This window comes from Crinia signifera, chromosome 4 (genome assembly GCF_055691185.1).
Source record: "Crinia signifera chromosome 4, ASM5569118v1, whole genome shotgun sequence".
Classification (NCBI taxonomy): domain Eukaryota; kingdom Metazoa; phylum Chordata; class Amphibia; order Anura; family Myobatrachidae; genus Crinia; species Crinia signifera.
In genome coordinates, this window is record NC_139220.1 from 336,951,128 (window position 1) to 336,968,400 (window position 17,273).

At 46.0% G+C, this 17,273-nt stretch overlaps 1 protein-coding gene across 1 annotated transcript in view; it reads left to right on the forward strand.

Moving 5' to 3' along the window:
• The window catches only part of LOC146076039 (chloride channel protein ClC-Kb-like), an 83,626-nt gene that overhangs the window by 56,861 nt on the left and 9,492 nt on the right, over positions 1-17,273 (forward strand). Inside the window, exons 9-13 of the mRNA XM_083185832.1 lie at positions 1,778-1,879; positions 3,424-3,511; positions 3,589-3,771; positions 4,592-4,661; positions 6,259-6,369. Of these exons, the coding sequence (XP_083041958.1) occupies positions 1,778-1,879; positions 3,424-3,511; positions 3,589-3,771; positions 4,592-4,661; positions 6,259-6,369 (554 nt within the window). The remainder of the gene's footprint in view (positions 1-1,777; positions 1,880-3,423; positions 3,512-3,588; positions 3,772-4,591; positions 4,662-6,258; positions 6,370-17,273) is intronic.

The following is a 17,273-nucleotide window of genomic DNA, read 5'->3' on the forward strand; positions in this document are numbered from 1 at the left end:
AAATTTTTTCAGATTACCTCAACAAATTACCAGCGAGAATGCCAAAGACCTGCAATGCTGTAATTGCTGCAAAAGGAGCATTCACTGACCAATGCAAAGTCTGAAGGACAAAATTATTATTTCAAATAAAAGTCATTATTTCTAACCTTCCAATGTCCTGATTATGGGGGGAAGTTTATTAAGAATACGATTTTTCATATTCTTAATACGAATGACTACGACTGCATATGGCTGTTTCAGCCGTATGCAAATTCGTATTCCGGAAGGGAATTTACAAAACAGTCAGATACGACTGCTCTGTAATCGCCGATGGAGTATTCATTCTCTTCATTCGTATTAGCGGCCGTATATACGGTAAGTTCTGGAGGGGACTCAGGACTCCCCCCGGCTGTGGCATTACCCTGCTGGCTGGTTGGGACTGGGGCTGGTTCTTAAAATACAGGGGACCCCTATTCATTTTATCCCCCGTATTTTGGGAAGCAGACCCAGCCCTGGAGCCTGGGGCTGGTTTTAAAAATTCAGCGGAGACCTATGTCAATTGTTCCCTGATTTTTTAAAACCAGCCCCAGCTCTTTGAGCCTGGAGCTGGTTTCGGGGATCCCACACTGTTTTTTTTTTTTTTATTATCATTTATTTAACCTTTTTTTTTTTTTTACACTGACGCCTGCACGGATCTGACTGACCTGTGCAGGCTTCTGCCAAACATGGCAGGAAAATTAAGTCTATTTTCCTGGCATATTATCGGCAGCTTATTTTAATTCGGCCGCTTAGTAAATTAGGAATCACCATTCTTTTGAATGGTGATTCCTATTCATATTCTATCGATGGTGTATTCATTCATATTTGCCATCAATACGAATAAGTAAATAGTAAATCCCGAAAATACGAATGTGTAAAAAATAGATGTATTTCTGAGTACGAATACACCTATTTTTTACGATTTTGGCTTAGTAAATTTACCCCTATATGTTCTATAAATTTTGCAACGCATTTGATAAATAATACCCCTTCCAGTTCGCACCTAATTACTGCGGTTCGTTCCGGTTTGTTGCCAGTCCGACCCGGTAATAGGCATGATCTGAAAGGGCTTACTGGGTCCAGCAACCTAGCATTATGAACTGGTAAAAAAGCAGGGTTCTTACTGGTTCGTTGCTGGGCAGTGTGAATGGGACCCTAACCAGGTCCCGTTCACACTGGTGGAGGTGGAGTGCTTGGAGCAGTGCTAGCTCCAAGCGCTGCCTCCTCCCCACCCCCAATGCTGCTCTTCCCCCTCATGGCATCAGCAAACCAGCAATATTGCTGGGTCGCTGAAGGCGACAGAGTGAGTAAAATGCAGGTTCATACCGGGAATGAACCGTTTCAAAGTCCCCGTGTGACCCTGCCTTTTGCTATCTGAAAGCGGTATATTAGTCAGTTTTCATGTAAAAAAGGAAATTGTCTGGGTGACCCCAAACTTTTTTTTACTGTAGTCTACACTGACTTATCATTGGTTGCCACCCCAACTGGTTTATCCATCACTTTGACCACAAATAATATGATTTGGTCCTGGACCACCATTCAGAGGCAACCCTACAAGAGCCATGTAGCACCCATTTTGGGAATGACTGGTCTATGGTCATCTTAGGAGATCTCAATGACACGGGAACACAACCAGAGGCTTGGGCCTTATAGGGAATGGCTGGATCTCACCCAGCTTGGCCACCTACTTGTGTGGACATTGTTTCTGTGTGTGGCCGGTATCGGTGGTCATCCCTACTTTCATTTTCTGTTGTTTTAGAGTTGTGTGTGGCTGTCTGTGCTGTGTCTACCTGTTTCTCCACCGCGTCACCTTACTTTTCATTAATAACAACGAACGTTTTGGAAAACTGCTGAGAAACAAGTAGGTCAATTTATTTTATCCTATGTCCTGGGTGGTAATTAGATATGGGATGGTGGTGTGGCTTCTCGTGTACTGTCACCTAATGTATGGTGGAATAGTAAAATGATGTGCAAGTCCCCAACTTAGGCCAAACGTAATAGGCTGCAGCTCTTTAAAGAGTTTGAAATTGGCAGAAAACGTGGCAAGATTCTGATGACTTTGGTCTTAGCATCGCGGGAAGTAACAAAAGTTTTTGGTTTAGCATGAAAATCAACTGCGAGATTCAGTGATTTTGGCTGGAAAAAAAAAGACAAACATAAAAGAAAACATCCAGTGGTGGGCATGTGAATACATTTCCAGGCAGTGATGAGTTATTCCAGGCAGTGGTGGGCATGTGAATACATTTCCAGGCAGTGATGAGTTATTCCAGGCAGTGGTGGGCATGTGAATACATTTCCAGGCAGTGATGAGTTATTCCAGGCAGTGGTGGGCATGTGAATACATTTCCAGGCAGTGATGAGTTATTCCAGGCAGTGGTGGGCATGTGAATACATTTCCAGGCAGTGATGAGTTATTCCAGGCAGTGGTGGGCATGTGAATACATTTCCAGGCAGTGATGAGCTATTCCAGGCAGTGGTGGGCATGTGAATACATTTCCAGGCAGTGATGAGCTATTCCAGGCAGTGGTGGGCATGTGAATACATTTCCAGGCAGTGATGAGCTATTCCAGGCAGTGGTGGGCATGTGAATACATTTCCAGGCAGTGATGAGCTATTCCAGGCAGTGGTGGGCATGTGAATACATTTCCAGGCAGTGATGAGCTATTCCAGGCAGTGGTGGGCATGTGAATACATTTCCAGGCAGTGATGAGCTATTCCAGGCAGTGGTGGGCATGTGAATACATTTCCAGGCAGTGATGAGCTATTCCAGGCAGTGGTGGGCATGTGAATACATTTCCAGGCAGTGATGAGCTATTCCAGGCAGTGGTGGGCATGTGAATACATTTCCAGGCAGTGATGAGCTATTCCAGGCAGTGGTGGGCATGTGAATACATTTCCAGGCAGTGATGAGCTATTCCAGGCAGTGGTGGGCATGTGAATACATTTCCAGGCAGTGATGAGCTATTCCAGGCAGTGGTGGGCATGTGAATACATTTCCAGGCAGTGATGAGCTATTCCAGGCAGTGGTGGGCATGTGAATACATTTCCAGGCAGTGATGAGCTATTCCAGGCAGTGGTGGGCATGTGAATACATTTCCAGGCAGTGATGAGCTATTCCAGGCAGTGGTGGGCATGTGAATACATTTCCAGGCAGTGATGAGCTATTCCAGGCAGTGGCTATTCCAGGCAGTGGTGGGCATGTGAATACATTTCCAGGCAGTGATGAGTTATTCCGCACATTACACTGAGTGTGCCCCTCTGAGATCTCTGTTACCAGCTCCTCAGTACGTTCCGGGCAATGACAGAACATACACTAGTTATCAGTCCTCTGCCCACTGTCCATCCCAGCCATACGCCACATGTCCAGAGCAGGCACTGATGCCCTCAATCACTTCTCTCTTGTAGTAAGATAGTCTACGCTGCCTTTGTTGCCCTGGTGTTGGCCAGCATCACCTTCCCACACGGATTCGGCCAGTACATGGGTGGAACACGGGTGAGTAGTACGCCCGGACATTGTATGAGACCGGAGCTGGCGGCTGGCCACTGACCCAACTCTTCACCTTTGTGCAGTTAACCATGAAGGAACACTTAGAGACTTTCTTCAACAACATCACCTGGAGCATGGAGGAGTTATCGCCCAGTATCAATGCCACGCGCCAGCCACCCAATCCCACCTATGACAACAGCTGGCTGCAGTGGACACACCCAAACCTGTCCTCTCTGGAGAAACTGGCCATCTTCGTAGTTCTGAAGGTAGGTGACTGTTTGGACATTGATTATTCTCCCCTTGCTTGCCTGGGTGTTCTCCGGGTCACTGGAGTCACTAGGGGGGTGCAGGCTGCATGGCCCCATGGATAGGGGTGTGGCCTCCTGGATATGGGTAGTGGTCTCACGACACAAAATCCCATTTTAGTCATTGCAGGGGTCTGAAGAAGCAGGGCTGTACCTGGGGACAGTCAGTCTGCTGTGCTGACTCTTCCCCAGTAACAGGAGCCAATTGCTGCACTATAACAAAACGTGCAGCACCCAGCTGACGTCACAGTGTCGGAGCAGGTACCACCAACTGACTCTTCCCAATGTGTAGCCCAGCATCTACATACCCACACAGGGACAAAATCAGGGACTGGGTCCCAAAGCCACGCCCCCTACCTGTGAGGCCATGCCCTCTTCTTGCGTGGCCATGCCCCATTTTTGCTGGCACTATACATCAGTGGTCCTCAACCACGCTCCTCATGGCACAACAACAGTCCAGGTTTTATGGCTATCCAGGTTTAGGCATAGGTGACTTCCTTTTTACCTTAGCTTGATTATATCATCTGTGAATAAGCAGGAATAGCTGTAATACCTGGACTGTTGGTGTGCCTTGAGGACCGTGGTGGAGGACCATTGATATATATATCACTAGACCCTCCCTTAAAACACATAGGCATGTCTGCATTTTTTCAGACACTCCATGAAAACAGCCGGTGTCCACCCCCTAACGCCGGCTTCCTGTCAGTCAACCTCCTGTCAAACTGTCTCTGTGATTATATTTGGAACATAGAATTTATTGTCTCCCGTCATCTCTTTGTAGTTCTTCATGATACTGTTTGCGAACACCATGATCATCCCAGCCGGATACTTCCTGCCCGTGTTTGTGTATGGTGAGTTATCTCTCTACAGGGGACAGTATACATGCTAGATAATCCCAACTCATCATTTCAACATTAGACTATCGACATGGGGGACATATTGACATGTTTATGATGTCCATGCTGATGTGTTCTTCTGATTCTCTAAGCTTAACAGTAACACTAACACTAACTCTAACCCTAATGGTAACCGTACCACTAACTCTAATAACAACCTAACACTAACTCTAATAACAACCTACTATAACACTAACGCTAACCCTGATAACAACCTACCACTAACTCTAATAACAACCTAACACTAACTCTAACCCTAATAACAACCTAACACTAACTCTAATAACAACCTACTATAACACTAACTCTAACCCTGATAACAACCTACCACTAACTCTAATAACAACCTAACACTAACTCTAATAAAAACCTACCACTAACTCTAATAACAACCTACCACTAACTCTAACCCTAATAACAACCTACCACTAACTCTAATAACAACCTACCACTAACTCTAATAACAACCTACCACTAACTCTAACCCTAATAACAACCTAACACTAACTCTAACCCTTATAACAACCTACCACTAACTCTAATAACAACCTAACACTAACTCTAACCCTAATAACAACCTAACACTAATTCTAATAACAACCTACTATAACACTAACTCTAACCCTGATAACAACCTACCACTAATGGTGTGTACACACTTGTGCAATCTGCATGAGATCCAGATGAGATTTTGACTATATAGTCAAAATCTCATCTGGATCTCATGCAGAAAGTCTTGGCTGCATAGACTATATAGTGCAGATCTGCACTATATAGTCTAAAATGTATGCAGATAGTCTAAATTGTATACATAGTCTGATGTATACATAGTCAAAATCTCATCTGGATCTCATGCAGATTGTACAAGTGTGTACACAGCATTACTCTAATAACAACCCAACACTAACTCTAACCCTAATAACAACCTAGCACTAACTCTAATAACAAACTAACACTAACTCTAATCCTAATAACAACCTAGCACTAATCGTGCCCATACACGGTCCGTTAAACGGATCCGTTTGGGTCTTAATTAGCATGCATCGTATCGGATCGCATGCCTAGTGCATGCCTAGTGCATGCAATGCGATCCGATATGATGTTTAGCTAGTACAAAAAGTATGTGCAGCACATCTCTAATAACAACCTAACACTAACTCTAACCCTAATAACAACCTAACACTAACTCTAATAACAACCTAACACTAACGCTAATAACAACCTAACACTAACTCTAATAACAATCTACTACTAACTCTAATAACAACCTAACACTAACTCTTACCCTAATAACAACCTAATATAACACTAACTCTAACCCTAATGGTAACCCTACCACTAACTCTAATAACAACCTACCACTAACTCTAATAACCTACTATAACACTGACTCTAACCCTAATAACAACCTACCACTAACTCTAACCCTAATAACAACATGCCGAAAGGGGGGCGAGTATACCGTAAGACTGCACTGCCTTCTCCCAGCTGTACCCGGCTATACCGACAGACTGCACCGCTTTCTCCCAATATCTGCCTTTTATATCTACAGGTGCTGGATTGGGGCGACTCTATGGAGAACTAATTGCCAAGATCTTCCCTGACGGGTTTATCTCAGAGGGCGTTCCGATCAGGATCACACCGGCAGGATACGCACTCGCAGGTAACGGCACTGTACCGTCTCCAGTGATCTACCCAACACATACACCTCTCCCAATCTCCCCAGTTATACACAGTGCAGTACCCCTCTCCCAATCACCCCAGGTATGCACAGCACTATACACCTCTCCCAATCATACCATGGTTTACACAGCGCAGTACCCCTCTCCCAATCACCCCAGGTATGCACAGCACTATACACCTCTCCTAATCACCCCATGGTATATACAGCACATTACCCCTCTCCTAAACCACACCATGGTATACACAGTGCAGTACCCCTCTCCCAATCACCCCAGGTATGCACAGCACTATACACCTCTCCCAACCACCCCATGGTATATACAGCACATTACCCCTCTCCCAAACCACACCATGGTATACACAGTGCAGTACCCCTCTCCCAATCACCCCAGGTATGCACAGCACTATACACCTCTCATAATCACCCCATAGTGTACACAGCACTAAACCCCTCTCCCAATCACTCCATAGTATACACAGCACTATACACCTCTCCCAACCACACCATGGTATCAAGGGCGTAACTACCATAGGGGCAAGGGGTGCATCTGCTATGGGGCCCAGAGCTGTAGGGGGCCCATCTTTGCTGTTTAACTAATATGTTTTACATACATTTATCACCATCAGTTGCTAAATAGGGGGCCCTTTCAAACTTTTGCTATGGGGCCTATGAATATCTAGGTACGCCTCTGCATGGTATACACAGCGCAGTACCCCTCTCCCAATCACCCCATGGTATACACAGCACTATACCTCTCTCCTAATCACCCCAGGTATACACAGCGCAGTACCCCTCTCCCAATCACCCCAGGGTATATACATTACCTCTCTCCCAATCACCCCATGGTATACACAGCGCAGTACCCCTCTCTCAATCACCCCATGGTATACACAGCGCAGTACCCCTCTCCCAATCACCCCAGGTATACACAGCACTATACCCCTCTCCCAATCACCCCAGGTATACACAGCATTATACACCTCTCCCAATCACCCCAGGTATACACAGCATTATACACCTCTCCTAATCACACCATGGTATATACAGCACATTACCCCTCTCCTAATCACCCCAGGTATACACAGCGCAGTACCCCTCTCCCAATCACCCCAGGTATACACAGCACTATACACCTCTCCTAATCACACCATGGTATATACAGCACATTACCCCTCTCCTAATCACCCCAGGTATACACAGCGCAGTACCCCTCTCCCAATCACCCCAGGGTATATACATTACCTCTCTCCAAATCACCCCATGGTATACACAGCGCAGTACCCCTCTCCCAATCACTCCAGGGTATATACATTACCCCTCTCCCAATCACCCCATGGTATACACAGCGCAGTACCCCTCTCCCAATCACCCCATGGTATACACAGCGCAGTACCCCTCTCCCAATCACCCCAGGGTATATACATTACCCCTCTCCCAATCACCCCAGGTATACACAGCGCAGTACCCCTTTCCCAATCACCCCAGGTATACACAGCGCAGTACCCCTCTCCCAATCACCCCAGGTATACACAGCACTATACCCCTCTCCTAATCTCCCCAGGTATACACAGCACATTACCCCTCTCCTAATCACCCCAGGTATACGCAGAACATTGTTTATCATAGGAGAGAGCGCAAAACCAATTTTTAATAATATAAAATATTTATTGTACACAAATAACAATAAAAAATCAACAATGCATAATTAAAAATAAAAGATTAATCAATTAATTAATTGATATAATAAAATTTCATTTTGTATAAATCAACCAGCATGACCACATTCTGTATATGATTATAGCTCGGTTTTGCGGTGATACTTTCGAAGGGTATAGTAAGAACCCTTAAAGCAATACATGAGGGTAGAATAGAGGGCAAAGACAGCTACATTGTGGAGGAAGCAAGAGGAGGAAAGGAAAAGGGGAACAAGGTATTTATTTATTTATTAACAGTTTCTTATATAGCGCAGCATATTCCGTTGCGCTTTACAATAGCAGACAGTGATACAACAAAACAGGGTATTTACAGACAGTCAAAATGTAGGAGGGCCCTGCTCGCAAGCTTACAATCTATAGGGAAATAGGCATTGATACATAAGGATAGATACTGTATTCTTTATTGCATCGATTCCACCAGAACGCAAGGTATACGAAATGTGTATTAGAGACACACAGCCAAGTACAAATATTGTCCATAATAATAGCTCAAAATACACAACAAGCTTAACAGTAGATGTCAGTGAAATGCTTGAGTAAATAAGTATGTCTTTAGTCTATTCTTAAAGGATTCTACAGTGGGGGCTTCTCGCACTGTGCGAGGGAGAGAGTTCCATAGAGTTGGAGCCACAGCGCTGAAAGCTCGACCCCCAGATGAATCAGGGATATTCTGGGTACTGTTAGTAGTCCTTCTTCAGTGGATCGTAGTAATCGAGTAGGACAGTAAGGGATCAGCAGCTGCTGCAGGTACCATGGGGCCTGGTCATGTAGGGCCCTGAAAGTGAGTAAGCCAATATTGAAAACGATTCGCCATTTTACAGGTAGCCAGTGAGGGGCGTAGAGAATGGGAGTTATGTGGCAGGTTAGTTAATAGTCTGGTGGCTGCATTTTGTACCAGCTGTAAGCGGTGCAATTATTTTGCTGGAAGACCCAGGTAGAGAGCATTGCAGTAGTCTAGGCATGATGATATAAATGCATGTATGACTTTAGGCAGGTCTGAGGGAATTAAGTGCTTGATTTTTGCTATATTCCTTAGGTGATAGAATGAGGATTTGATTGTGGCTGACACCTGATGTTTAAGTGTCAGGCCATTATCCAGGACAACACCAAGATTCCGCACATGATCAGAGTTTTTTAGTGCTGTGCCCCCCAGCGTAAGACCTGTCAGTTGGCTATGCTGTCGCTTTGTCCTGTGGTTTATCATCAGGACTTCTGTTTTATCTGGGTTCAGTCTCAGCCAACTGGCATCATCCACTCCTGGAGCTCAGCTAGGCAGCCATTTAATGTAGTTATTGTGTTATAAGTGCCTGGAGCAAAGGACAGGTACAGTTGTGTATCATCTGCATAGCAGTGGTAGACCAGGCCATGGCGACTGATTATGTCACCAAGTGGAAGCATGTATACTGCAAAAAGCATGGGAGAGAGTATAGAACCCTGTGGGACCCCACAGGACAACGGCACTGGTGGTGAAGAGTATACTCCCGATGACACACTCTGTGACCTGCCAGCGAGAAATGATTTGAACCAGCTAAGGAATGTGCCACCCAGGCCACAGGATTTATCGTTTCAGGAACCTTCTGCAACTGTAACAGGTAACAGGACGCGGGCAAAGGAAAAACGAGATCTGAAATGCCTTTATCTGGTGCTAGGAGTTTAACTGGTAAAATGGGGGAACTAGAGACCCTAGTTTTGGAGGAATATTTTGATCTCATAGGTATTACTAAAACTTGGTGGGATGAATCACATGAGTGGGAGGCTAACAGATTAGAAAAAAACAGATTAGGTAGAAGGGGAGGGGGTGAAAAAGAAATTTGTGCGTAACTGAAGATTTGCGCTGGAGCAGCTGTGCGTGGTGTCTGGAACTCAATAGGAATTACACCAGAAGTCTTTAGAGTAGAACAGGAACAAAAAGATTTTGAGTTCCAAACACGGTCCACAGCGCTAAATTTAAATATATAAAATAGTGGAAAACTGGTAATAAACAATTCAATGTGCTCGGAATACACAGGAGAGTACTTCCCTTCTGTATGTTCCAAAAAAGGTGAGTGTATCGATTCTTTATCAAATAAATTCTCAAGGTGTGTAGTCCGCTTTTTTCATAAATGTCCCGATATGATCATAAAAGAATGAAAAACATACAATTGTGTAAACAGGTGAAAACAATAAAGTGATTACGTTCTAAAGTGTTTCGAAATAAGAGTATTCTTCTTTATCCTATAGAGTACAGATCTCTGTAGAATATTTATGAAATGTGTGTTTGATAGGAGGTCTACTCCAGGGGGCGTACCTCTACTCACAGATATTATGCGATAGATTCTCATAAAGGTTTCTTTCAATAAGGCCCCTTAAATTTCTCAAACAGGAAAGATAAATAAGCGTACCCCCACTCACTGGTTGCTGGGTGGAGTAACTCCTATAAAGGTATCTTTAATAGAGATTTTGAGAGGTGTGTTCTAGATAGTAGGGTCAATAATTTTATGTTGGCGTACCCCTACTCACATCCAAGATGGCAGATGGAAACATATAAAGGTATCTTTTTATTCTTGATTCAAAAAGAGTTACCCAAAGGAAATAGCGTACCACACTCACGATGTCTTAGAATGGAGCCAGACGCATCAAGGTATATTTTAGTATCCAAAAAAACTTATGTAATGAACAGGTTTTGGTGTATTAATTTGTTTTTTGTTTGTTGAACCCAGAAAAAGAGGAAAAATGGTATGTAGACTAAAAAGTTTTAATTTCACATAAAGTCCATAGTTGGACTATAGATACATACATTCAAAAATTCATTTGTTCAAAAATGTATAAAAACATTCAAGATAAAAAAGTCAAAAATAAAAAATGCAAACAGGACCTGAAAGACCCAGGGGGCAACGTGAACACTCTAAACACATTCACAGAAAACAATAAATGGTAACAAGTCCGGACAGAGTGAAAGGTTAAGGTATCCAACGTTACCTCCGTAGGTCGGGCAGGTCCAAGATGCAGAAGGTCCCTAGTGTCAACGTGTTTCGGCTCTCTCAGAGCCGTTTTCAAGACATCTTGATCAGATCTTGAATGTTTTTATACATTTTTGTACACATGAATTTTTGAATGTATGTATCTATAGTCCAACTATGGACTTTATGTGAAATTAAAACTTTTTAGTCTACATACTATTTTTCCTCTTTTTTTGGGTTCAACGAAAAAAATCCAAATTGAGAGACCAAAACCTGTTCATTACATAAGGTTTTTTGGATACTAAAAGATACCTTGATGCGTCTGGCTCTATTCTAAGACATCGTGAGTGTGGTACGCTATTTCCTTTGGGTAACCCTTTTTGAATCAAGAATAAAGATACCTTTATATGTTTCCTTCTGCCATCTTGGATGTGAGTAGGGGTACGCCAACATAAAATTATTGACCCTACTATCTAGAACACACCTCTCAAAATCTCTATTAAAGATACCTTTATAGTTACTCCACCCAGCAACCAGTGAGTGGGGGTACGCTTATTTATCTTTCCTGTTTGAGAAATTTAAGGGGCCTTATTGAAAGAAACCTTTATGAGAGTCTATTGCATAATATCTATGTGAGTAGAGGTACGGCCCCTGGAGTAGACCTCCTATCAAACACACATTTCATAAATATTCTACAGAGATCTGTACTCTATAGGATAAAGAAGAATACTCTTATTTCGAAACACTTTAGAACGTAATCACTTTATTGTTTTCACCTGTTTACACAATTGTATATTTTTCATTCTTTTATGATCATATTGGGACATTTATGAAAAAAGCAGACTACACACCTTGAGAATTTATTTGAAAAAGGATCAATACACTCACCTTTTTTGGAACATATAGAAGGGAAGTACTTTGAAGGGGCTGGCTAGCAACTTTTAGCCTGGGGGGCAGGGCCGTCTTAACATTAGGAAGGGCCCCTGGGCAAAGTAGTTCACTGGACCCCCCCCCAAATTAGTTTGCCCAGGAGCCCACAGTCACCTCCCCAACCCTCACCTCTCTGGCTCCGTGCGGCAGACAGTCAGCTTCCGGCGGCCGGGGATCCGATCATCTTCGCTGGGGGATCCGGGCAGCGGGATCAGGGCAGCGGCGGTAGCTAGGAGCCTGCCCTGAAGTGGCAAAGCGCTATTAACTGGCGGGGCGGGAAGCGCTGTTGCATTTGAAAAGACTGGCCAGACGCTGATTGGCTGAATTCAGCCAATCAGCGTTCGGCCAGTCTTTTCAAATGCAGCAGCGCTTCCCGCCCCACCGGCAAATAGCGCTAATGGGAAAGATGGTGGCCGGGTGGCGGGGATCCGACCATCCTCGCTGGGGAAGGGGATCAGGGCGGCGGTGGCGGTAGCTAGGAGCCCGAAGCGGCGAAGCACTATTTGTCGGCGGGGGCGGGAAGCGCTGTTGAATTTGAAAAGACTGGCCGGATGCTGATTGGCTGAATTCAGCCAATCAGCATTCAGCCAGTCATTTTAAATGCAGCAGCGCTTCTCGCCCCCCCTGCCGGCAAATAGCGCTTCGCCGCTTCGGGCTCCTAGCTACCGCCACCGATGCCCTGATCCCCCTGCCGGATCACCCAGTGAGGGTGATCAGAACCCCGGCACACGGACCCCCGAAATTAAATTCACTGCTAGCTAGGAGGTGAAGCGCTATTTGCCGGCGGGGTGGGAAGCGCTGTTGCCTTTTCAAAGACTGGCCGGATGCTGATTTTCTGAATTCAGCCAATCAGCGTCCGGCCAGTCTATTCAAATGCAACAGCGCTTCCCGCCCCGCCGGCAAATAGAGCTTCGCCGAATCAGGCTTCTAGCTACCGCCACTGCCCTGATCCCCCTGCCCGGATCCCCCAGCGAGGGTGAGCGGATTCCCGGACCCCGGTCACCATCTTTCCCATTGGGCTGGGCCGGGGGCCCCTAGGTCCTAGGGCCCCCGGGCAACTGCCCATCGTGCCCAATGGGAAAGACGGCACTGCTGGGGGGCAAGTCCGGAGCACTGGCCCATAAGTAACAGCGCATCGTTAAATTTAGGTTTTGCGGTTTAAAATGATGTATTAATAAATAAAAACAATAATAACAGGACACAACAGGCTGCTCCCCTGTATAATATCGGGACACCACAGGCTACTCCCCGTCTTATAATAATAACAGGACAACACAGGCTGCTCCCCCTGTATAATATCAGGACACCACAGGCTACTCCCCGTCTTATAATAATAACAGGACAACACAGGCCGCTCCTCTATATAATAATAGTACCCCCACAGGCTGCTCCACCTGTATAATAATGGGACCCCCACAGGCTGATACTCCTGTATAATAAAAGTACACCACAGGCTGCTTCCCCTGTATAATAGGACACAACAGGCTGCTCCCCCTGTCTTATAATAATAACAGGACCCCACAGGCTTCTCCTCCTGTATAATAAAGATACATCACAGGCTGTTTCCCCTTTATAATAACAGGACACAAAAGGCTGCTACCCCTGTATAACATGACCCCACAGGCTGCTCCCCCTGTATAATAATAAGGGGACCCCCACAGGCTGCTCCCCCTGTATAACATGACCCCACAGGCTGCTCCCCCTGTATAATAATACCAGGACCCCCACAGGCTGCTCCCCTTGTATAATAAAAATACATCACAGGCTGCTCCCCTTTATAATAAAAGGACACAACAGGCTGTCCCCCTGTATAATGACCCCACAGGCTGCTCCCCCTGTATTAGAATAATAATGATAACAATAACAGGACCCCCACAGGCTGCTCCCCCTGTATATAACGGGACCCCCACAGGCTGCTCCCCCTGTATAAAAATAACTGGACCCCCACAGGCTGCTCCCCCTGTATAATAATAACAGGACCCCCACAGGCTGCTCCCCCTGTATAATAATAATAATAATGGGACCCCAACAGGCTGCTCCCTCTGTATAATAAAAATACATCACAGGCTGCTCCCCCTTTATAATAACAGGACACAACAGGCTGCTCCCCCTGTATAACATGACCCCACAGGCTGCTCCCCCTGTATACAAATAAAGGGACCCCCACAGGCTGCTCCCCCTGTATAATAAAAATACATCACAGGCTGCTCCCCCTTTATAATAACAGGACACAACAGGCTGCTCCCCCTGTATAACATGACCTCACAGGCTGCTCCCCCTATATAAAAATAACAGGACCCCACAGGCTGCTCCTCCTGTATAATGATAACAGGACCCCACAGGCTGCTCCCCTGTATAATAATAATAATGGGACCCCCACAGGCTGCTCCCCCTTAGAATATTAACTGGACCCCCACAGGCTGCTCCCCCTTAGAATAATAACTGGACCCCCACAGGCTGCTCCCCCCTGTATAATAACTAGACCCACACAGGCTGCTCCCCCTGTATATCTAAACCATACAGGCTGCTCAGCCTGTACAGTCCCACTTCCTCTTAGTTACCTTGAAGCCAGACAATCAATGTGTAGTGAGGCAGGCTGCAGCACAGGCAGGAAGTAGGTGGAACACACAGAGATTCTCTATAGTGGCCTCCTGCACTACACATGTCCTCAGTGCAGGAGGCCGGCGGCCATGTTTATGGAGACCAGTCGGAAACTGGTCAGCCTCCCTGGCTGCAGCAGCAGCCTCAGAACAATGGCGGCCCGCACACCAAACGATTCAGCGGCCCGGGGGGCACATGGCACCCTGCCCCCCAGCCCAGCCCGCCCCTGCCGAGCACATTGAATAGTTTTCCACTATTTTATATATTTAAATTTAGTACTGTGCACCGTATTTGGAACTCAAAATCCTTTTGTTCCAGAAGGGGAGGGGGTTTGTTTATATGTTAAACCATCCTTAAAACCATAAATAAGGGAAGACATGAACGAGAGCACAATGGAGACGGTAGAATCGGTATGGGTAGAAATCACAGGTAATATTAAATGGGCTACAAAACTTATAGTAGGAACATGTTATAAACCACCCAACATAAATACGGAGTAGGAAAAAGACCTCTTGCTACAGGTGTGAAAAGCGGCCAGTTTAGGGGACATTATTATTATGGGTGACTTTAACTACCCAGAAATAAATAGGAAGGATAGGTCAGGTAGTACTACTAAGGGAAATGTTTTATTGGATGCCTTAAATGACCACTATTTGTATCAATTTATTGTCCAACCAGAAATAACAATATCCTGGATCTCTTGATAAGCAACAACGGGGACATTGTTACTAACATAACCATAAGGGAGACATTGTGATATGATCACATTTTATTTACATTTTAACAACGATAATTATATTGGAGCAACTCGGTCCTTACATTTCAGAAAAGCAAACTTTGGTAAGTTTGAGGAGTCCTTAAAGTCTATAAACTGAAGGAATTATTTAGAGCAGGCATGTCCAACGTTGGCCCTCCAGATGTTGTGAAACTACACATACCAGCATGCTTTGCAATAGTTTTAGCATTCTCTAATAGCAAAACTGTGGCAAAGCATGCTGGGATGTGTAGTTTCATAACATCTAGAGGGCCAATGTTGGACATGCCTGATTTAGAGGTATGGATACTACTAAAAGGTGACAAACTTTTAAAAAGATACTGCTGGAGGGCACTGATAGATTTATTCCTAGGGTAAATAAAAGAACAAGGGTGACATTCTATGATCTGCGCTAAATGCGCATGTTTAATTCGCACACTATATCGCCGCAAATCGCCTATTTTCAAATCGCATTTTTCAGCCTAAATGCGCATATTTAATGTGATGCGCATTGGAGGCAGAAAAGTGCGAATAGGGGCGATTTGCGGCGATGTGGTGCGCTGTTTTTAGTCCTGAAAATGTGCGATTTTCATGTGTGAAAATCGCACATTTGCAGGACAGCGCAAGGTGTAAAAAAAAGAACCGAGCGCGGGGTCCCCCGCCCGAGTGTAACCAGCCCCGGGCTCACAGAGCCGGTGCTGGTGACATAAAATCAGGGTCCCCGACAAATAGGGGTCCCCTTGATTTTATGAAACCAGCACCAGACTCAAGGTCCGGCGCTGGTTCCCAAAATACGGGGGACAAAGTGACTAGGGGTCCCCCGTATTTTAAGAACCAGCACCGGACACAACCAGCCAGCAGGGTAATGCCACAGCCGGGGGGAGACTTTTTATACAAGTCCCCCCGGCCAAAGCATTAACCCCCTGGCTGGTCAGCATGGGCAGGGGTCCTGGGGAAGTGGGGACCCCCCCAATGAAGGGGTCCCCCCCCCTCCAGGACTTACCAGCCCATGCTGATAGTCCGGGGCTGTCCTCCATGCCCCTGGGCTGTGGGCATGGAGCTGATGCTTTGTGTAAAAAAAAGAATGTAAACTATTGTTTTACACTGGCGAACTATCAGTCCCAGCAAGCCTACCCCGCATGCTGGGACTTGGGGAACCACAAGTCCCAGCATGCGGGGCATTAAAGGGCCCGCTGGCACTTGTAGTTCTGCAGTGTAAAAAATAGTGCACAAAATCACACTGACACCCTGTAAAATAAAACTTTAATACACACAAAACACACACACACTGATACTTACCTACCTTGAGCCCGTAGGTCGGTCCCTGGATCCTGGGTCCGGGCTCCGGGGCTCCAGGGCAGAAGAGTCCGGTTCCGGGGCCTTGGTCCTGGTTCCGGGGCTGGTCCTGGGGTTCCGGGGCTCCTGGCGTGAAGAATCCGGGGTCCGGGATCCGTGGTAGTCCAGAGGGGTACCTAAGGAGGAAAATCCTACTCACCTGCTCCCCGGCGGCGACCTCCGGTGACAGCGCTGCTCCAGACTGGTACCCGGCTTCAAGGAGTTGGTCCGGCGCTGAGATGTTTCCTCTTCGCCGTCTCTGAACAGAATGATTTCTCGGCCAATCAGGAGCCGAGAAAGTCGGCTCCTGATTGGCCAGAAATCATTCTGAATATAGACGCCGACGGAGTAACATCTCTGCTCTGGATGCGCTGAGATGTTACTCCGTCGGCGTCTATATTCAGAATGACTACCACGGATCCCGGACCCCGGATTCTTCACGCCAGGAGCCCCGGAACCCCAGGACCAGCCCCGGAACCAGGACCAAGGCCCCGGAACCGGACTCTTCTGCCCTGGAGCCCCGGAGGAAGAATCCAGGATCCAGGGACCGACCTACGGGCTCAAGGTAGGTAAGTATCAGTGTGTTTTGTGTGTATTAAAGTTTTATTT